Consider the following 23,740-nt stretch of genomic DNA (forward strand, 5'->3'; position numbering starts at 1 on the left):
TCTCATTGAAGACTGTTTGTATTTCATGTAATGCTTTAAAAGCTCTTTTCACAGCATCTTACTGTTTATACACCAAACAAACCTTGATGGATTAAGAGAAAATACTAGCGCAAACATTGTCTGCTAGCTTTAGACAGAACTCTCTGGAGAAGTACTTTAAAACTGAAGATTTAATAGATCCAGAAAAGTGGCACCCTACATAAGCTTGTGATCTAATATGAAAGTCGCGTGTGCCTCTGTTGCATTCTCATATCTCCGTTATAAAGTGTGTTGTATTTCTACGTTTTATAAACCAATGTAAAATAGTTGTCATTGTAAAAAAAAAAATTCAAACACAAGATCATTGATATGAGTTTGCAGGATTTATGAAAGCCAAGGGCCAGATTCAGGTAGAAGTGCGGCGGCGTAACGTATCGTAGATACGTTACACCGCCGCAAGTTTTCATCGCAAGTGCCTGATTCACAAAGCACTTGCGATGAAAACTACGCCGGCGGGTGCCATTAAATGCCATTTAAATTATGCGCGCTCCCACGCCGGACCTACTGCGCATGCTCCGTTTCGAAATTCCCGCCGTGCTTTGCGCAGTGACGTCATTTTTTCGAACGGCGACGCGCGTAGCGTAATTCCGTATTCCCGGACGGCTTATGCAAACGACGTGAATTTTTAAATTTCGATGCGGGAACGACGGCCATACTTTATACAGCAATACGATTGCTGTGTAAAGTTAAGGCACCAAAAACGACGACTAACTTTGCGACAGGAAACTAGACTAGCGGCGACGTAGCGAACGTGAAAATCCATCTGGATCGCCGTAACTCCTAATTTGCATACCCGACGCTGGTTTACGACGCAAACTCTCCCCAGCGGCGGCCGCGGTACTGCATCCTAAGATCCGACAGTGTAAAACAATTACACCTGTCGGATCTTAGGGCTAACTATGCGTAACTGATTCTATGAATCAGTCGCATAGATACTCTGAGAGATACTCCGACGTATCTCCGCTGTGAATCTGGCCCCAAGTTTTTTCAACTTCCACAGACAAGCTGATAGAAAATTTGCATTTGTGTTCTGAATGATTCCAAATCATTACCCTTTCCCAACTTTCCATAAATTATTTTGAAATATCATCATCTCTTTAGTTTCAGCAACACATATAACTTCCTAATGAATGCCATGTGGCTCATTCAGTTTGATGCAGAATACAAACAGCAATCAGTCACAATGAACTCTCAATAACTGAGCTGTCCTCAGTTACCTAAAACCCATAAGTTGTGGTTTACAGCATTTTGTCTATCATTATTTGCTGTGCTTTATTGAATTTGTCTGTGCCAATGCAAAGAAGACATACTTGCACATTTGTTGACTGATTGCTTGATTTATTGACTGATTGATAGAAACTAGGGGCTTCTTGGTCCCATTGCTGATTGACTCAAGGGAACCGGGGAGCTTCTGGGTCCCATTGCTGACTGGCTTGGGGAAATTTGGGGGCTTCTAAGTCCCAATGCTGATTTGTGGAGGGAAACTTGAGCCTTGATTGACCAAGAGAAACCAAGGGCTTCTGAATACCAGTGCTGTCTATATTTTATTAAAACTTCTAACTATATATATATATTTATTTATTTTTGGAGGGGAGAGGAAATTTATTGGAGCACACAGAGCAGTTCTCTATATTGAAACTAGCTATAATTCAGGGCTTTATTTTTTGCTGGATTCCTCTTCTCTTGAGAGGGTCTTGATTATTTCCTCTTTCTTGGCCTGAAGTCTTTCTTCACGGCGCTTCCTTGCCTCCTTTGTCTTGTATCTGCAAGCTTCTGCCTGGTCAGCCAACAGCTTCTTGCGAGCCTTGTCTGCCTTCAGTTTGTGGATGTGCTCCATAGGAATACGCTTGTTCTTAAACACATTACCCTTGACTTTCAGGTACAGGCTGTGGTACATGTGCCTGTCAATCTTCTTGGACTCACGGTAATGGCGGAGCAGGCGGCAAAGAATTTGCATTCTCCTCATCCAGGACAGCTTCTCAGGCATACGAGCATTAGCAGTACCCTTTCTCTTACCAATGCCCATGTGTCTGCCCTTCCTACGTGCAAGTGTATTCTTGCGGCAGCGAGCACGAGAATGAACAGTTACTGGCTTGCGGATAATCAGACCATCCTTAACCAGCTTCCTGATTTGCTGACGGGAGTTAGCATTGGCAATCTCATTGGTTTCGTTTGGATCCAGCCATACTTTTTTCTTGCCGCAGCGCAGCACGCTGGAGGCAAGCCTCTTTTGAAGTCTGAGCATGCTCATGGCTGCTGCTCTGCTCCAGCTCAGAAAGGAAAGGCTTCTAACTATATTTTAATTGAGAAAAGACTACATACGTATTTAAGTTATGCTAACAAAGCACACTAAAATGTTATGTTTTTGAAAAACAATGCTTACCTGTTGAATATACATTTCTTTAGAAACCCTGCACTTGTTTCACTAATTACACTTTTAATTGACTTGCCCATAGCATCCTCATATTCCTGTATAATACTCCTAATGGGTCAAAGACAGACTGTTATGCCCTGTACACACGATCGTTTCATCCGATGAAAACGATCTGATGGATTTTTTCATCAGATATCTGATGAGGCTGACTTTCATCAGTATTGCCTACACACCATCAGTTAAAAAAACGATCGTGTCAGAACTCGGTGACGTAAAACACAATGACGTGCTGAGAAAAAAGTTCAATGCTTCCGAGCATGCGTCGACTTGATTCTGAGCATGCGTTGATTTTTAACCGATGGATTTCCCCACAGACGATCGTTTTTTTCTATCGGTTTTTTAACCATCAGATAATTTTAAAACAGGTTCTACGTTTTTTCACCGATGGGAAAAAAACTGATGGGGGCCACACCCGATCGGTTCGTCTGATGAAAACGGTTCATCAGACGAACCGATCGCGTGTACGCGGCATTACAAGTATGTCAATAGCTCTGCTGTGCAAGATTAAGATTATGGACAAGTTCCATTAGAGATCCAAAGATTAAACATCTCCATGACAATATCCTATGGTGGGTTCTTCAAGTCTGCTACCTTAAGTGATGTCAGCTTGTGACTTCAGCAGAGGTGCTTGGTGTTTTCCGCACCCAATCGGTAATAAAGTGAGAGAAGCTAGGCTTCTCTCACTGGCTTCTCTTTTAATGAATTTATCATCTCTGCAGGCTGCAGCCTAGAGGGAAAATGAATGATTTAAAGATATGCAGACATTAGAATACTGTATAGCACAGAGCTAGCACCAGCTATCTTACAAGAGAGGTACACCATCATTTCTGGAAACTTGTGAGCAGTTACATCCCATTAGTCTCCTGCATGTTCTGGGAGACCAGCCCAGACTGCACAGAGGGGAGAATTATTTTTCCTGTAACCTAATGTAAAAATATACTTTACTCCTGTCATTAGTGTACAAATGCATGGCTTGTATTCAGCTTTGGACCATAACTTCACTTAACGTACTAATTTAACCTTTCACTAAGTAATATTATTCAGGAGACAGGAGAGTTGACACACCATTACAGAAACAAAGAAGACAGAGGTTTATCAATAAACAGTAGTAGAAAACGTGGAGCCTTGCTGTTTTAACCAGTTATAATCAGTTTTTTGGTTCTAAGATCAGATTTAGAAAATGGCAAAATGTAGTGATAGCAATACTATTATCCTTGGCAGTCAGTTAAATTATTTCCATAACATATAAGCATGTATGCACATACACACAGATATTTATTTAGCAATGTCAATGGTAAAACCAAATTAACAAATAACATAGCTGCTTGCTCCCCTGATAAAATTGCTCTATCCCATAACTTACCAGAAACACCATTTTTTTTTTATGATTATGCCGTGGCCTACCCATATCTGGCAATATTTTGAGCAGACAGCAAAGCACTACTGCTGTTGTTGTTTTTTCTGCAAGCCATAGCATCGAATAACCTCAAGTTAATGCAATAGCAATATTTAACCAGTTTAACGTGAAATTAACCACTTAAGACCCGGACCAATATGCAGGTTAAGGACCTGGCCCCTTTTTGCGATTCGGCACTGCGTCACTTTAACTGACAAGTGCGCGGTCGTGCGACGTGGCTCCCAAACAAAATTGGCGTCCTTTTTTCCCACAAATATAGCTATCTTTTGGTGGTATTTGATCACCTCTGCGGTTTTTATTTTTTGCGCTATAAACAAAAATAAAGCAACAATTTAGAAAAAAAATCAATATTTTTAACTTTTTGCTATAATAAATATCCCCAAAAAACATATAACATTTTTTTTTCTTCAGTTTAGGCCGATACGTATTCTTCTACTTATTTTTGGTAAAAAAAATCGCAATAAGCGTTTATTGATTGGTTTGCGCAAAAGTTATAGCGTCTACAAAATTGGGGATAGTTTTATGGCATTTTTATTAATATTACATTTTTTACTAGTAATGCCGGCTATCAGCAAATTTTTTTCGTGACTGCGACATTATTGGGCGGACACATTGAACACTTTTGACACGTTTTTAGGACCATTGTCATTTCCACAGCGAAAAGTGCTATAAAAATGTACTGATTACTGTGAAAATGACAATGGCAGTGAATGGGTTAACCACTAGGGGGCGCTAAGGGGTTAAGTGTGTCCTAAGGGAGTGATTCTTACTGTAGGGGGGCGTGGCTGGACGTGTGACGTCACTGATCGTCATTCCCTATAACAGGGAATAGACGATCAGTGACACTGCCACAGAGAAGAATGGGGAAGGTGTGTTTACACTCACCTCTCCCTTTCTTCAGGTCCTGTGACCCGATCGCGGGACACCGGCGGCAATCGGGTCCGCGGGTCCCGTGGGCGCGGTCACGGAGCTTCGGACCGAGTCGCGAGTGCGCGCCACCCACGGCTGTGCTCTTAAAGGCGACGCCTGTGCCCAGCCGTGCCATTCTGTCGACGAATATCGGCGTTAGGCGGTCCTTAAGTGCTTGAATCCTAAAAAAATAATAACTGCTAATTTGTAAGTTACCTCTGGTAAAAACTGTCATATAAAGGCACATCAAAAATACTCATGGAAAGTATGTACACGTCACAATATTGTAATACCAGGCACACACTTTTCATAATGTAATACAAGACTAATGCCCCGTACACACAATTGGAATTGGAAAAAGTCAGATGGAATTTTTCCATTGGATTTTATGATCGTGTGTAGCCCCATCGGAGTTTTTTCATCTGAAATTCCGATAAATTCCATCGGAGTTTAGATATAGAACATGTGATTTGGCCGGGCAAAAGCCCGATCGTGTGTATGCGGCATAACAGTTTGTAATTCTGGGCCTGACTTTGCTCTGTGTTACAAAGGGCCTGATCCACAAAAACCGTCCATAACTTAACTTTTGGCATTTAAGTTACACCGCCGCAAAATCTCTACCTAAGTGCCCGATCCACAAAGCACTTACCTAGAAATTTTGAGCGGTGTAACTTAAATCCGTCCGGCGCAAGGCGTTCCTAATCTAATGGGGCGAGTCCCATTTAAATTAGGCGCGCTCCCGCGCCGGACGTACTGTGCATGCTCCCGACGTGATTTTACCGACGTGCATTGCGCGAAATTACGTTACGCCGAGTTTTGTGAATCGCGCCGGGTAAAAAAAGTTGCGTCGGGAAAAAAAAGAGATGTGGCGGGAAAAAAAAAAAAAAAAATTGACAAGAAGGGTCTACTTTTATATGGTGTACTAACTTTAAACTTTGTAAAAGCAGCCCTAATTTTGCGACGGCAAATTAATACTTACGGAGAAAAAACGAAGCTTAAAAGCTTTGTGGATCTCCGTAAGTGCTAATTTGCATACCCGACGCTGGATTTCGACGAGAAATGCCCCCAGCGCCGGCTGCGGTACTGCATCCTAAGATCCGACAGTGTAAGTCCCTTACACATGTCGGATCTTCTGCCTATCTATTGGAAACTGATTATGTGGATCAGTTCCATAGATAGAAACAGGGATACGACGGCGTATCAGTTGATACGCCGGCGTATCCCTTTTGTGGATCAGGCCCAATGTGTTTAGTATAGTATTTTGAATTTATGGACAATTATATCCACAGTATGTGCAGGATTTAGGAAGCTTGAAGGCTTGCTGGCAATATAACTGGTAAAGAACTCATTAAAGATCCATTAAAAATATAATCCTTGCTTAAAAGATATCTAAAGCCCAAACTTTTTTGTTCATTTGTGTTAAAACCATTGTTTTTGATCATTTATGTCTCATTACGGAGATTTTCCTTCACTTCCTGTCCTGAACTTAAGATGAAGTGAGAGGATATCTTTCATCTGTGAGGAAAATCCCCTCTTTGACCATTGTCATGGGAACAAATATCCACATTGGAAAAATTGTCCTCTATTCCTGGATTTACCCTCAATTTAATTCCCGGGGACATTGCTGATCAGAGCAATTTGAGAAAATGGATCTTCCTAACGGGGGCTCCATAACAGGGACCACTGACAGCAGTTTCAACCCTTCACCACTATTTCCAAATCCGAAAATAAAGTTTTGCCTTTGCTATACTTTAAAGCCTGACTCCCTTGCAGTGGGGCTGATTCTACACTGCAAGAGTTAATAACTTGTTTTGTCTAGAGGAATGGAAAGTACGTTTTACTTACCTGATCCCCCCCCATGATTCATTGGTGGACTGTCCCTCAGTGTCCTCACATCCAGTGCAGGGCTATGGGCCCTGTTCTGGTCTTGATGACATCAGGACCTTAGACTAGTGGAGCGTGGGGGTGCACATGCTGCGGGGACTGGTCTAGCTGTGGGGAGGAGATAAGTAAATCTTCTTTAACTCTTCCCCTACACATACCTTGGCAGCGTGGGCAAAGCCCCACTGTAAGCCCCACTGTAAGGCCCCGTACACACGGTCGGACAAAACCGATGAGAATGGTCCGACGGACCGTTTTCATCGGTTCACCGCTGAAGTGGCCTGATGGTCTGATGTGTGTACACACCATTAGTTCAAAATCCGATCGGGTCAGAACGCGGTGACGTAAAACACACGACGTGCTGAAAAAACGAAGTTCAATGCTTCCAAGCATGCGTCGACTTGATTCTGAGCATGCACGGGTTTTGAACAGATGCTTTTCTGTACTAACCATCCGTTTTGGTCCGATGGGGCAGCGGTCCATCGGTTAGGTTTTGAAGCATGTTTAGAAATTTTGGACCGAAGGAAACCAGACAGATAGCCTATACACACGGTTGGTTTGGTCCGATGAAAATTAACTTTGGTTCATTCTTATCGGACCAAACCGACCGTGTGTACGGGGCCTAAGAGGTCGTTTTTTATTTTCCCAGAGGTGAAATTTAATAGAGTCCAAATTGTACAGATTCTGTGACTGGACAGAGAGCTGCGTACAAACTGATGAATGGGTTTGAAGACATTTGCCCTGAAAAGCATTTGGACGCAATAATCCAGAAGAAGGTTGAACCATCATGAAGAAGGCTTCTCGGTAGCCTTAGAGTTCTCTTCGTGGAATGCTCAGAGCTGGTCCCGCCAGATGGTAATTACACCGCCTGTCAAGGGGATAACGTTACTCTCAGTACTCTCTTCAGTGAGTTCCCCAGACCAGATCCTTTGGTGAAATGGCTTAGTTAGCTCCAAAGACTTCGCTGTGGCTGCTTGTGAGAGTCCCCTTGCTCTAGCTGGTGAATTGGAGGCAATCTTTTAAAGGCCCTGGCTGGGTTTGGCCACAAGCGCTCTGTTTTCATATATCTGGTAAGAGTCCCCCTTACTTGTTGATACCTATCGGTGGCGGCTTTCCTTTGGTGTGCTATTTAGATTCATTTGCGGTACATCACCATATGAGATATATTTTCTTTCATGCACCCTGGATTTTGAACCCATCCACCCATTGGAGGAATATTATCCAGACTATTGGTAGCAGTTCCGGATAACGACCCTGGCTGGGGGTTCCAGCTGCAAGCCCTGTTTGCTTGCCCTTCTTGTAAGCGCATAATCGTATATTCATCTATCACACTGGTGGAGGATTTATGTTTGCCAGTCACGTTTTACTCATCAATTTACTCACCTGATTTGAACTTTCACTACGATTTTTGTCCGTTGGACCTTATGGACACGATTTATATCAATTTTATTTTTATTTTTATTTATACTTATTATTATTCACTTTAATAATTTATTATCACAAATTGTTAGCGCAACTTAATTTTTCCTTTGTTTGTTTATTGTGTGTATATCACAATTTTTGTTGCAGCTTAATTATTTTTGTTTACTTAGTTAGGTAGCGCAGTTTCACATTTTTCTCTTGTCCAAATTGTACTGACTTGCTTAGTAGCCCAGGTGACCAACACTGAATGCAAGTCTGGCTGAAAGTGTAAAATTGAATTGCACCTTTATTTTACTGAAATGCATTCAGGTGCATTAAAACAAAAGCTGTTCAAGGTCTTGCAGTTTTCTTTCTTTCTAAACCAGTCACCACCTGAATAGTAAAACCCATATCTTGCCAACAGCTGCAGAGTTGGATCCTTGCTATCTCTGGGGAAGCAGTGGTCTTATTGCAGAAGTTCTAAGCACCCTTTCCTTAGTCAGACCTATAGTCAAGCAATTGGAAAAGCTCTGCAGAGAGATCACTGCTTCACTACAGAGAGCAAGGGTCCTGCTCTGCACCATGCTGACAGTTTTTTTTTACTTCTAAAGAAAAACTTGAATACTGTACATAGCACACATTTTGTTTTAATCCACCTGGAATGTCGTAACTAATTTTAACTAAAGTTCATTTGCGCTTTTTTTAAATCATGGAACATTTTATGAAAGCTTTCTAGAGTAGTCAGAAAAGGATGTTAGGAAACAAGTTCATCAGAGTATACAGCAGGTGCATGAAATTACATAACACCGCCAAAACAATAGGGCAGGAAAAAGATCACTAGACAGAAACTAATTGCAATTGTATGTTCCAAGTATAGAAAAATAGCAACTTAAAGTCTGAATAAGTAAAGTTCACATTTGGGCTTTAAGGAAAGTGAACAAAAAGCTAATTTTGGGGATTCAGAAGAAAATACTTCATTTATAAACACATTTCAATCATAATTTGATTTAAAAAAATAATCCTTAAATCCGATTTTTAATTTTCTCATATTCAAGAACATACATATGTTTACATTTTCAAGGTAATACACAGTTTTTGGGAACAGGAAAAATAATGTAAAGTGTTTTTTTACCCTCCCTATTATTAGATGCAGCAGGATGGACTATGATGGTTTATTTCTCATACCACTGGACTTACAGTACACCAGTGGAACAAGGCCTGCTCTCTGTGATATCTGTTTTTGCTAACATTAATTTCATATGAATTTCTAAAAAAGTGACACTCGACAAAAGGGCAGGAGCTGCCCAAAGACAATCCTGGCCATGCACTAGACTGCATGTACATGTATCATATTTGAGTATCACCAAAGTTGGGTGAACATATGTGTATGGAATAAAGGAAATAGGAAAAAATCAACATAGCCAGCTAAGATTTTGTACTATTGTTCATGAGTGGAAAAGTATAGCACTTTATGTAATGTTTTGGAGTTTATATAATATTTAGTAAAGGAACAATATGAAAAAATACATGAATTTCTGTAAATGATTCCCTGCCTGCACTGATATTGCTGCTGCACTCTGCCAATCCCTCCATTGCCTTCCAATCACCCAACCTTGTCTCAAAATACCAACCAAACTGTTTTCTTCACTTTTCTGAAGACCTCCTGCTCTGTAACTGCCTATGTCACGTTCTTCCATGCTCGCCTCAAGGACTTCTCCAGAACCTTTACCACCCTCTGAGAACTCAAATTGGAATGTCAAATTCAAAAAGGTGCCACACCATATTAGTTACAAGCACAAAATACGAAAGCACTTGGGCTTAAAAGGCACCAGGTATCAAATAATGACAACCACATATCAACATACATAGTTTTTTTTACATTTATTTTATTTAAACTGCAGGCATTCTATAAATCCTGTATTATAACAAAAATAATAATAATAATAATATGCTCAATGCAATTGACCTCCTTCTAATATATGTAGTATATTACCAAGAACTAGTATAAAGGTCCCACATTTCTGTTTAATCACTTGTACATTATTAGAATGGTTGTAGAGCCCATAAAGTGAAATAAAGGGGATCAAATGCTAAATATTAAATAATAGTAAAGGTATTTTTCTTTTAAATAACAATCATGTTGCACTTGTCTGCTCTGTGCAGTGGTTTTGCACAGAGCAGCTCCAATACTCTTTTTCTGGGGCTCTTCTTCCAATACCCTGCAGTGCGCTCCTGCCCCCCTTCCAAGTGCCCCCACAGCAAGCTGCTTGCTATGAGGGAAATTGTGCAAGCTCGATCCCGAGCCAGGTTCTGGGTGTTCATTGACACAAACAGCATGGCTGAGCCCAGGCCCTTTCTCTCTTCTCACAGGCTGGGATTAACAGCAGCAGGAGCCAATGGCTCCCGCTGCTGCGTCCACATCCAGTGAGGAGAGAGAGAGAAGAGAGAGACACTGCTCTTGGGTACAGTGCTGAATTGGTATCAAGCTCAGGTAAGTTTTGTGAAGGGGGGTGGGGGCTAAACGCAGAAGCCTTTTTTAGTTTAATGCGAAGAATGCATTAAGGTAAAAAAAAAATGCTTTTACAACCACTTTAACAATAGTACGAAAAATGATTTTTGAATATTTTTATTTTTGCAAAAAGAATAAAATATATATATACCTCTGATCCTAGCAGAAGAAGACGCATAGTCTTAAAACTCAAGCCCTGTACACACGATCGGTTTGTCCAATGAAAACAGACCAATGGACTGTTTTCATCGGTCAAACCGATCGTGTGTGGGCCCCATCGGTTTGTTTTCCATCTGTTAAAAAAAAAATAGAACAGGTTTTAAATTTTTCCTATGGATAAAAAAACGATAGAAAAAAACAATCGTCTGTGTGGAAGTCCATCGGTTAAAAATCCATGCATGCTCAAAATCAAGTCGACGCATGCTCGGAAGCATTGAACTTAATTTTTCTCAGTACGTCGTAGTGTTTTACGTCACCGCATTTGGACATGGTCAGATTTTTGACCGATGGTGTGTAGGCAAGACTGATGAAAGTCAGCTTCATCGCATATACGACGAAAAAATCCATCGGTTTAGATTCCATCAGATATCCGATCGTGAGTACAGGGCTTCAGAATATCAGACCTTGATGAAGGGTTCTAGACATTTATATGCACTTGCAAGTTTTTAAGTAAATGTGGTAAAGGGCAATTTTGTAACATCAGCTAGGATCACCAGTCTATCCAAGGAAACTTTAACTTTAGTTAATGTCTGGAACAATATGTATGTAATGGTTTTCATTTATCCAGGTCATGATATCGTTTGGAACATGGTCTGGAACAACTATTTGTTCTTTAACAGCCTTCTCTATCAACTATCATATTACAGAATAAAGACTTTAGATGGGCATTTTCCAAACAGCTTAACAACGTGTGATATAATAAAAGTTTAATACATTCAGATGAAGAGAAGAGTTCAAGATCCAGTACTAAGATGATAGGGTAATTGATCCAAAACTAATGGTAATCTTAACATAGGAAGACTCTAAGTGATTTGTGGAGAGAAACGGTGCTTTACACACAGACAGTTTTGGAGTTGGTGGCAAATTGTCAGCTTGATAAATGGAAAGTTGGGATAAGCTGCCTATTTCAACTATGTGCGAGAACTACAAGTGATTATTCACAGAAGAAAACGTGCTGTCTCCATTAAAATAGCTCTGTGCTTTCTATATGTCTAGGATCTTGCAGCTATGGCACAGTCAGAGTTCTTCAGTAGAATTGTGTGTGCACAATGCAGTTATTACAGTCCTTCTTTATGTTATATATGCTGGTGTGTGCAAGAGCAAACAAAATAAGCTATTTTAAAACATTTTTAATAATTAAATAAAAAAGGGAAATTTGTGTTTATACTTGCACACTTGCACACTTAAAAAAAAAAACAGCAGCCGCACATTCTGCAGCTGCTGGCTTTTAATAATAGGATGCTTACCTGTCCTGGAGTCCAGCAATGTTGGCACCGCAGCTGATGTTTCCATCAGCTGTTGGGTGCTGCCGCCATGGGTAAGGGTACCCGGCGGTGTAGCCTTTAGGCTTCATGCTGTGAACCCTACTGGCCCGGCAACAGGGGAGGGAGGAGGAGGAAGCCCCATCCGTGACGTCAATACCCTGCGGATGAGGCTCCCGTAGTGGGAAAGGATACCTGTCAAGGACAGGTATTCTGTCAACCCCTCCCCCCTTAAAGGTGCCAATTGTGGCACCGGAGGGGGGAGTACAATGAGCGGAAATTCCACTTTTGGTTGGAACTCTGCTTTAAAACAATTCCATTGTACAGTGCCTTTGATAGCAAACCTAAAGCCGGCCATACATGGATCGAATTCCGAAAGAATTTTCATAACTAATAATTTTCGCTTGAACGGATAATTTTCGTGCGCCCATTGAATTTAAGTGATGGGGCATGTTGGAAATTTTTCAAAAAAATAAAAATTTTCCAATGGGATTGGAGAATCGTGCAAGAACTATAATCAAAAAAGAAATGCATGTAAGCACAAGAAAATTAAATTCCCTTGGCGGCTTTTGCGAGGGCCTGTGGAGCACATTCAATCTTGGCGACGGAATGTGGCATTACTCCCCTTAGAGGGAACTCCGACTTCCAGCCGGGAATGGAAAGATCTTACCTGATGAGCATGTGGCCCTACTCGGAAATGCTGGCCAAACACTTCTTTTCTAGGGGTAGATTTTGCTCCATAAGAGAGCTGTCCTCGATGTCTCGGACTGGAGACTTTCCCCTGATGCCCTACCTTCAGATACAGCATTTTTTAGACAATCCAAAGGTCAGAGAAGGCTTTATGAGGCCGACCACGGCATTTGAATCTTTATGCATGGGCTCGGCCCCTCAGAGACATGTGGCCTCGGTAATGTATGCGTCCATGTTCGCAAAACCCTCTGCGGATATGCAGAAGGAGCAGACCTTTTGGGAAAACAAGCTGGGCAGACAGATTGAAGCAAAGAGCTGGGAACGGGTTCACTGGTACATACATAAAGGTTCGCTTAATGTGAACACCCAGGAGAACGGGTACAAGATTAGGACTCGATGGTATAGGACTCCGGATCTTATCCACAAATTCTTTCCGTCTGTGTCGGACCAGTGCTGGAGGTGTGGAAAGACCACAGGCTCTTTCCTCCACATCTGGTGGGAGTGCCCGGTTATCCAACCCTACTGGAGGGAGGTTCACAATGTGACGACCGAGGTATCCTCACTACTAGTGTTGCTCACGAATATTCGCATTGCGAATATTCGACTCGAATATAGCATATTCGAGAAATCGCGCTATATTTCGAAATTCGCGGTGAATATTCGCAATTCCGAATATTCGATTTTTTACAATTTTTTTTTTGAACCAGATCACATCCTAGATATCTCCATCGACGTCTAAAAGCATTGCTGGTATCATTAGAGACCCTGGGCCGAGTAGCTGAAGCGTTCATTGAATTTTCCAGAAAGATCGCAATGCGATTATTCGGCAAACGCAATATCGCGCGATTACTTTCCTCGCCCCGATCTTCCGCATCAGAGCGATTTTTACAGTTTCATTTGTAAAACAGATCACATCCTAGTGATCTCCATAGACGTCTGAAAGCATTGCTGGTATGATTAGAGCCATTGGGCCGAGTAGCTGAAGCGATCATTTTATATTGCCGAATATTCGCAATGCGAATATTCGGCAATAGGAATATTGCGCGATTATTTGCTCCGCCCTTTTGCATCAGAGCCAATCAGAGTTCTCCTTCCACACTCGTCACAGGTTAGCAACCAATAGGAACCTGCCTGCATGGACATTATATAAGCTCACTCCCAGCACCATTTCATTGCAGATTCAGAAGCTGGCTATAGAGTGTGGAGGCTGTTTCTGTGTTCCTGGTTTCCTGTGTCTTTGTTCTTGATTGATTTAGATCATCACCAGCATTGCTATTTAGTGATTCCAGTGGATCTTTTCCAGTATATCAACTGCTTTTTTCAAAGCAATAGACCCAAGAGCTTTTTTCAAAGCTACGTTTTGTGCTGTTTTGTGCTGTTTTTTTCATTTGTGTTACTGTTTGATCCTGCAATCCTCCCTGTTCAGTGATATTTGCAAGAGATTTCAGAACACATTTTGCTGAGCTTTATAAAAGAGCTTTTCTAAAAGCTAAGTTTTGTTCATCTTGTGTTACTGTTAGATCTTGCAGGTTCGCTGTTCAGTGATATTTGATAGGCATCTCAGTTCACATTTTGTTTAGTTTTCCCTAAAGAGCTTTTATAAAAGCTAAGTTTTGTGTTCAGTTTAGTTAAATTTTGTGTAGTAAGTGTACACACTGTTAGTGTACATTTATTTCATCTAGCTTAGCTTAGTGTGTGTTTAGTGTCTGTGTTTTGTGTTAAAAAAAAAAAAAAAAAAAAAAAGTTAGTGTTTGTTTAGTGCTTTTTTTTTTTTCTTTAATTTTGTAGTCCTTGTCTGGTGTACTACTTTTCTTATAGTTTAGTAGCTGTCTGTGTACGTCTTTGTCTGCGTGCCTGTCTTGTAAAAAATACACAAAAACACATTTTGTTCACATTTACCCCCCCCAATAAAGTTTACCCCCCCACACACATATCAGCAATAATGAGCGGCATCCGTGGCCGTGGCAGCAGGGGTAGGGGAGTTACTCCCAGTGCTGGATCGCTGCCAGCACGGGGTACCTCTCGTGCCCCTACTAGTGGTAGAGGATCGGGTGCAAGGGGAGTACGCCTGATCCGGGAGTTCTTCCCATCGGGCAGCCGCCCGATATTGCCATCTCAGGCTCAAGTAGTGGTGGACTACATGGGGCACAGCAGTGCCACTGAGTCGTCGGTCCCGACTCACAGTAGTACCACCATTACACCGGTGCCTGTACTACCCCCCCCCCAGCCCCCAAGAGTCCAGCATCTTACTGTTCGACAGCGACAGTGATAGGGATCTCTTGGGGGAGGCCATGCATCAGGCAGACCTCCAGCTCTGTCCTGATGGTCAGGACCTTTTTGAAGGGATGGATGAGGAGGATGGGATACCTGCTGGTAGTATCCCAGAGTCATCCCTTCAAACCGGTGCTGCTGTTTTGGTGCAGGAAACAGCAGCACCTAGTCAGACCCAGGCGTGGGTGAGGGGACAGCGGAGCCAGGCTAGAGGCTCCATGTCACGTGGTTCCCTCAGACCAACACATCTCAGCCCTTGGTCTGACATCTCTGGGGGCGAAGAGGGTGACCCATCATGGTTGCCATCTGACGCGTCGGCTCACTACGTCAGTGACGACGGGGAAGGTAGGCACCCTGGTGAAACGGTGCGCCAGGTCACCACCAGGGAGACCATCGTCAGGGTCTCCACTGGTGATGGCAGCAGGAGGTGTCAGGAGGAGGAGCAGCAGCAGCAGCAGCAGCAGCAGGCAGCTCCACCTGTGCGCACCGAATCCCAGCAGGTGCAAGTAAGCGTCACCCCATCTGACAGGAGGGCGGTGCTGAAGTCACCTGTCTGGAATTTCTTTACCCTGGTGGCAGACAACCCTACCGTGGCCATCTGCCGGATTTGTAAAGTGAGGGTGAAGAGAGGGAAGTGTTTGGCTCGGGTGGGTACCACAGCCCTGAACCAGCACCTGAGGATAAACCACTGGGCGTTGTATGACGAGATGAAGCGTGGTGGTGGTAGCAGCGCCACCACCACAAGTGAGCAGGGTACAGCAGCCCCTGCCACATCTTCATCTCTTTCCAGCAGGTCATGCCCCCCCGCTCCCTCTAGTAGAGGTACTGGTACCGGCAGCCAGACCTCTACTTCCACAGCACCCTCCACGTCTGTGTCCCGCACTGCCGTCCGGCGCCAGGCGTCGATTTCAGACGCCTTTGACCGCACCACTCCCTTCCCCCCTGGAGACCGACGTGTGCGTTCCCTCAATGGGCTCCTGGCAAGGGTTATTGCCCAACATCTGCTGCCCTTCAACATAGTTGACAGCAACCCCTTCAGGCAGATGTTGGAGCAGGCCCAACCCCAATGGCGTGTCCCCAGCCGCCATTTCTTTGCCAGGACTGGTGTCCCTGCCCTACACCAGCACATTGTGCAGAATGTAACCCTGTCGCTGGATCACGCTGTCAGCGACAGAGTTCATCTGACAATGGATGGCTGGACCAGCAGGCATGGGCAGGGACGCTACATCAGCTTCATGGCCCATTGGGTTTCCCTCCGAGGCGTCGGTGAGGGATCGTCGGCAACCGATCTTGTGGTGCCGCCCCGGGGTGTCCAGGGGAGAACTGCTGGTCTCCCTCAAGCCACTGTCTCCGCAGCTGCTGAGCCTCCCAGCAAGCGCCCCCGTAGCTACTCAAGTGTGGGGCACGTGCGCTGTCAGGCCGTGCTCCAGCTTGTTAGTTTAGGGGACCGGAGACACACTGGAGAAGAAGTGCTGAAAGCACTTCAAGCTCAGGTCCAGAAGTGGCTGACACCCCGAAGGCTCCAGCCAGGTATGGTTGTCTGCGATAACGGCAGAAACCTACTCGCCGCCCTCCATGCTGGCAGTCTGACGCACGTGCCCTGTCTGGCACATGTCCTCAACCTGGTGGTGCAGAAGTTCCTGCGCACTTATCCAGGGTTGAGTGACATTGTGGCAAAGGCGCGTAGGATTGCCAGCCACTTCAGGCGCTCCCCAACCGCTACCGCGTCCCTGTCCAAATTGCAGCGGAAGTACAATCTGCCCCTTCACAGGCTGATTGTGGACAGTGTGACGCGGTGGAACTCCACCCTCCACATGCTGAAGAGGTTGTGGGAGCAGCAAAGGGCGGTGAGGGAGTACCTGATGGAACTAGGCACTGAGAGGGCTTCACCACAACTCCCTTTCATCGCCTGTGCGGAGTGGGGGCAGATAAACCAGGTCTGCCAAGTGTTGTCCTCCTTCGAGCAGGCGACCAAGATGGTCAGCAGTGAGCAAATTGGCCTCAATAGCGTGCTGCCAATACTGTTCATGCTGGAGAGGACACTAGATCGCCTGCTCGAGGCTGGGGAGAGTGCCTTGGTGGAGCAGGAGGAGTCAGCAATGCTCCACCGAGACCAGGGCCAGGACGAGGAGGAGGAGGAGGAGGATGATGATGATGAAGAGGAGGAGGAGGTGGTTGCTGGTGTCGTCCCGGAGTCAGGGCCTGGTCAGGAGGGAGATCCGGTGTTGGGGGCACCGATAGTCCGGGGGTTGGGCATGTCTGAGTTTGACCAGCAGCGCCTCAGGGATGAAGAGTCGCACCTCATTCACCTGGCCAGCATTGAGGAGTCACAGCGGGCTGTGCTCTTCCCCATGGCTGCCCACATGCTGAGATGCCTCAGGAGGGACCCCCGGGTTAAGACCATCAAGACGAGGGATGATTTCTGGATGGCCACCCTTTTGGATCCCAGGTGCAAGGGGAAACTGGAGCAGTTCATCCCAGCCAGCCGGAGGCAGCACCGGATGGAGGAACTGCAGGCAGCCATTGTCAGACGGTTGGAGCAGGCAACTCCCCGGCCTCCAGTTGTCCCCCCTCATCTCACCCAGCAGGTGGCTGCACCCAGCTGCAGCCGAGCAGGGGACCTAATGGAAGAGATGAGGATGTTCTTCCAAACCGAGCGACCCAGTACCACCACCAGCAGCAGCAGCAGCAGTCACCACCAGCGGCTGGCCCACATGGTGGCAGACTACATGGCGTCCGTCGGTGCTTCTGACAGTATGAGCACCGACGACCCCATGGAGTACTGGGTTGCCAGATTGGACACCTGCCGCGAGCTCGCTCAGTATGCGCTGGAGTTATTGTCTTGCCCCCCCTCCAGCGTACTATCTGAGCAGACATTCAGCGCGGCAGGTGGGGTGGTCACGGACAAGAGGACCCGTCTGTCCACAGACTCCGTGGACAGACTCACATTCATAAAGATGAATGAGTCCTGGATCGGCGGTGACTTTCTGGCACCCGTCGTCGGTTCAGGGCGCTGAAGGGTCCCTTGCCATGCATTCCCTGATGAAGCCCCGGACCTGATGTATTTACAGTGCTGAATATAACTATTTTAACATCAGAGAAAATCAATGTTAATATTTGGTACAGTAGGCTTTCTTTGCAATTACAGCGGTCAAACCTTTCTTGTAGTTTTACACCAGCTTTGCACACACTGGAGGAGGGATTTTGGCCCACTCCTCCACACAGATCTTCTCTACATCAGTCATGTTTCTGGGCTATCGCTGAGAAACACGGAGTTTGAGCTCCCTCCAAAGATTCTCTATTGGGTTTAGGTCTGGAGACTGGCTAGGCCACGCCAGAACCTTGATATGCTCCTTACAGAGCCAATCCTTGGTTATCCTGGCTGTGTGCTTTGGGTCATTGTCATGTTGGAAGACCCAGCCTCGACCCATCTTCAAAGCTCTAACTCAGGGAAGGAGGTTGTTGCCCAAAATCTTGCAATACATGGCCCCGGTCATCCTCTCCTTAATACAGTGCAGTCACCCTGTCCCATGTGCAGAAAAACACCACCAAAGCATGATGCTACCACCCCCATGCTTCACATTAGGGATGGCGTTCTTGGCATGGTACTCATGATTATTCTTCCTCCGAACACGGTTAGTGAAATTATGATCAAAAAGTTATATTATAGTCTCATCTGACCACATGATTTTCTCCCATGACTCCTCTGGATCAGTCAAGACAATTATGTCAGCAGTTATTTCACACCCTATATACTCTTATTAATAATGCTGTTCATCATGGCACCTCCTGCCCATGTGATATGACTCTGTATCAACCACTACTGTTAATACTACTACTGCTGCTTCTGCTGCTGCTGCTGCCGCCCAGTCAATACACCTATGTCAGCAGTTATTTGACACTCTATATACTCCTATTCCTACTGCTGTTCATCATGGCACCTCCTGCCCATGTGATATGACTCTGTATCAACTACTACTGTTAATACTACTACTGCTGCTTCAGCTGCTGCTGCCGCCCAGTCAATACACCTATGTCAGCAGTTATTTCACACTCTATATACTCTTATTAAGACTGCTGTTCATCATGGCACCTCCTGCCCATGTGATATGACTCTGTATCAAGTACTACTGTTAATACTACTACTGCTGCTTCAGCTGCTGCTGCCGCCCAGTCAATACACCTATGTCAGCAGTTATTTCACACTCTATATACTCTTATTAAGACTGCTGTACATCATGGCAACTCCTGCCCATGTGATATGACTCTGTATCAACTACTACTGTTAATACTACTACTGCTGCTTCAGCTGCTGCTGCCGCCCAGTCAATACACCTATGTCAGCAGTTGTTTAACACTCTTTATACTCCTATTCCTACTGCTGTTCATCATGGCACCTCCTGCCCATGTGATATGACTCTGTATCAACCACTACTGTTAATACTACTACTGCTGCTTCTGCTGCTGCTGCTGCCGCCCAGTCAATACACCTATGTCAGCAGTTATTTGACACTCTATATACTCCTATTCCTACTGCTGTTCATCATGGCACCTCCTGCCCATGTGATATGACTCTGTATCAACTACTACTGTTAATACTACTACTGCTGCTTCTGCTGCTGCTGCCGCCCAGTCAATACACCTATGTCAGCAGTTGTTTAACACTCTATATACTCTTATTCCTACTGCTGTTCATCATGGCACCTCCTGCCCATGTGATATGACTCTGTATCAACTACTACTGTTAATACTACTACTGCTGCTTCTGCTGCTGCTGCCGCCCAGTCAATACACCTATGTCAGCAGTTGTTTAACACTCTATATACTCTTATTCCTACTGCTGTTCATCATGGCACCTCCTGCCCATGTGATATGACTCTGTATCAACTACTACTGTTAATACTACTACTGCTGCTTCTGCTGCTGCTGCCGCCCAGTCAATACACCTATGTCAGCAGTTGTTTAACACTCTATATACTCTTATTAAGACTGCTGTACATCATGGCAACTCCTGCCCATGTGATATGACTCTGTATCAACTACTACTGTTAATACTACTACTGCTGCTTCTGCTGCTGCTGCCGCCCAGTCAATACACCTATGTCAGCAGTTATTTCACACTCTATATACTCTTATTAAGACTGCTGTACATCATGGCAACTCCTGCCCATGTGATATGACTCTGTATCAACTACTACTGTTAATACTACTACTGCTGCTTCTGCTGTTGCTGCTGCCGCCCAGTCAATACACCTATGTCAGCAGTTGTTTCACACTCTATATACTCTTATTCCTACTGCTGTTCATCATGGCAACTCCTGCCCAAGTGATATGACTCTGTATCAACTACTACTGCTAATACTACTACTGCTGCTGCTGCTGCTGCTGCTGCTCAGTCAAGACAACTATGTCAAAAGTAATTTCCCACTCTATATACTCCTATTACCACTGCTGTTCATCATGGCACCTCCTGCCCAAGTGATATGACTCTGTATCTACTACTACTACTACTACTGCTGCTGCTGCTCAGTCAAGACACCTATGTAAAAAGTTAATTCCCACTCTATATATACTCCTATTACCACTGCTGTTCACTGATACCACTGATAGTTAATTTATCCCTTAACTACCCCCATTTGTGAGGGTCGGGGTTTTCCTTTAAAGTCCCATGCAAATCAATGGAAAATGTATGTTCCCACATAACTTCTGTACGCCTGGAGATATTTCAATAATACCCGCTATACATATTACTTATATGCCAAATAAAAATATATAACAGTTAAATTAACCCTTACCAACACCCTTATATAAAAGATGGGTATATTTATATTACTATGATTTTCCTCCCCAAAAGGTTAAGATAGGAAGACCGGGCAACGCCGGGTATTCAGCTAGTAATAGTATAAAATGTTTTCGGTTATTATTAAGCTAGATGTGTTGATGTTGATGTTGATGTTGATGTGTTAGATGTGAAGTTAGATGTGTTTAAAAAACTAACAATTTCAATAAGAAATGAAACCTTTGCAAAATATAACATTTTTTATTAAAAAAAAAAAAAAAAAAAATTAGGACATTAACTTCTGAAGCTCTGTCACCTCATCCATGTTTTTCGCCAGTTGTTGCACCAGTTGTTGATTTTGGCGCATCAAAAACAGTATCTGCTGCTCATTTGCCATTACTCTCTTCGTCAGGTTTTTCATGGCAGCTTGTTTCACCTCTAGCTTTTTTAGAACTGTTAGGATATAAGAAAAAAACATTTGGATTTCAAAGACCGTTACGAAAGATTATTTTCAGCCATAAAAATAATAAAGTCTGACTTAAGAGACTCTATGAAAGAGGATCTGGCAGAGGCAATTCTCTTCCTTAGAACTCTACATTGCATTTATTTGCATTTGCTAAGCCTAGAACTACATTTCAAGATTAATATAAACCATTTCTAGGTTTTTCATATTTTTTTTTTGGTTCATTATAGATAAGCTTTGTTTTGGTTCTAAAACAGCCAAATAATGTGGTCTGTATTTTTGAACTGTTAAAGATCATGTTCCTGATGTTTAAGCCTGCTGCTACTATCCAGTCACTTGATTGTTTTCATTGTGTTTGTCTTTTGCTTAAACTGTGCAATACAGTAGACTGTTGGCTTCCCAGCCAGTAGTCCTGTGGTAGTTTGCGTTTCTTTCCCTCAAGGAATCTATAAAATACATTCGCATATTAATACAGAGGAGTCGGAGTCGGGGAGTCGGGGAGTCGGAGTCTGAAGTACATAAAACTGAGGAGTCGGAGTCGAAAAATTTATCTACCGACTCCACAGCCCTGCTTTAAATGTGTCCATTTTTAGAGCTACATTTTATTGTTGAAATTTTATTAATATATGTGCACATATTTACCCTCCTGATTGACGGTATAATTAACCGTCTCATCCTGCTCCTCTTCCTCGTCACCCACTACTCCACCAGAAGTTTCGGGGGGGGGGGGTGCAGCTCCTCCTCTTGCTCCTCCACAGGAACTGGGGGTGGTGATGTGGATGGCCCTGGCTGCTCCTCCTCATCCCTCTCCTCCTCTTCCACATCCTCCTCCTGCTCCTCCTCTGCGGCCTGTCGCCTTGTGCGCTTGGGGCGCACAGTTGGTAGCGGAGCTCCTATAATAACACAATGTTCATATATTATAAAAATGTTTTCTAATGACGTATGCAAATTCTGTGTACTCTACTGTATTGTATATGAATACAAATTAATTTATATAGACAGTTAACCAATGGGACAATGTTATATTAAAGGGTCTTGTGGGCACTACAGGGGACTGAGCGTGAGCTGGGCTGCCACCATGGTAAAATGAGCTGTTTTTGTCTCCTTTGTTTTGTTCAGACGATCTCATGTTAAAAAAAAGTACTTGATGGAGTACACAGGATTACTATAACAACCCCACGCCTAACACAGGAATTTAGTGGGAATCTATATATATAAAACTCAACGTGTGTGTGCATGTATGTATGTATGTTCCACCATCACGTCCAAACGGCTAAAGATATTTACATGAAACTTGGCACACAGGTTACTTATATGTCAGCCACAAATATAGGATTGGTGGTTTAACCCATACCCACCCCCATTTGCCTTGGTCAGGGTTTTTCTTTAAAGTCCCATTCAACTCTATGGGAAATACATGTTATTTCATAACAGCTGTAGATATTTCGATAACACTTGGTCACATGTTATCTATACGTCCACTTAAAGTATAGGATCGTTAATTTATCCCTTAACTAACCCCATTGGTGAGGGTCGGGCTTTTTGTTTAAAGTCCCATGCAAAGCAATGGGAAAAGTATGTTCCCACATAACTTCTGTGTTCCTGTCTGCTGTCCCATGTTTTTTTCCAACAGTACTATGAATACCTTGGCTGGTGGTGATATATGTTACAACAACATGGCGTCTTGGTTAACAACATCTGACCTTACATTAATTACATATGACCTTACATAACTGTCCCCAAGGGACCCGGGCTGGCTCAACGCGATTGCCACTGCGCTGACAAGCCATTCACCTCTGCAGCTAGGGGTTCGGATCCCGCTCTCGGCTACATGTGAATTGAGTTTGGTGGTCTCAGCTCGGCCCCCGGTGGGTGTGCTATGCGAGGTAAGCCTGCGCTTAGTATGCCCACCTCCCTCCCACAAAAACCACCACACTTACACACGCACTCGCAATTGGGTTAACATGCACGCACTCTGACCATGCGGTCTCTAAAAAGAGAGGCGAAGGACTAACGGGGCTGGTTGAGCGGGCAAATCCTCTCACTCCCTTATAGGGAGTCCCTCTGCCCCGTTGGGCTTCGAAGCGGAGCAGGTAGGACGGTCTGTGTGGGAGGACCCCCTCACACCCGCCATTGCCACCCGGGGCATGGAGAAAGGTGGCAGATTACCTCTGGGGGAGGCCTGCCTACTCCCAACTCCTGCAGTCCGGCTCCTCTCTCGAGTACACGCACAAAATACACTTTAGGGAAAAAAAAACATAACTGTGACCAATAACTTACCAGGATGATATTTATTCCGGATACGCCTGACCCGGTTCATCTGGCGCCTCTTCAGGTCGGACCACTTTTTGAGGATCGCCATGCGAGTGTGTTCTTCGCCTAGTTCCTCAATCAGGGAGCTTATAACTCCCTGTTTTTCTTGCTGCCTCCGCAGCTCATCGTATCCTGTTTCCAGGAACTTCTGCA

The 23,740-nt window shown here is 44.2% G+C and overlaps 2 protein-coding genes across 3 annotated transcripts in view; one reads left to right on the forward strand and one right to left on the reverse strand.

The window, feature by feature from the left end:
* TTC28 (tetratricopeptide repeat domain 28) overlaps positions 1-23,740 on the forward strand; it is a 636,155-nt gene that overhangs the window by 262,276 nt on the left and 350,139 nt on the right. The gene's annotated exons all lie outside the window — the stretch shown is intronic.
* On the reverse strand, positions 1,621-2,322 carry LOC120937508 (60S ribosomal protein L19-like). Its single transcript, XM_040350788.1, has one exon. The coding sequence runs from the start codon at positions 2,288-2,290 to the stop codon at positions 1,697-1,699; it is 594 nt and encodes a 197-aa protein (XP_040206722.1). The 5' UTR covers positions 2,291-2,322; the 3' UTR covers positions 1,621-1,696.

This window comes from Rana temporaria, chromosome 1, assembly GCF_905171775.1.
Source record: "Rana temporaria chromosome 1, aRanTem1.1, whole genome shotgun sequence".
NCBI classification, from domain to species: domain Eukaryota; kingdom Metazoa; phylum Chordata; class Amphibia; order Anura; family Ranidae; genus Rana; species Rana temporaria.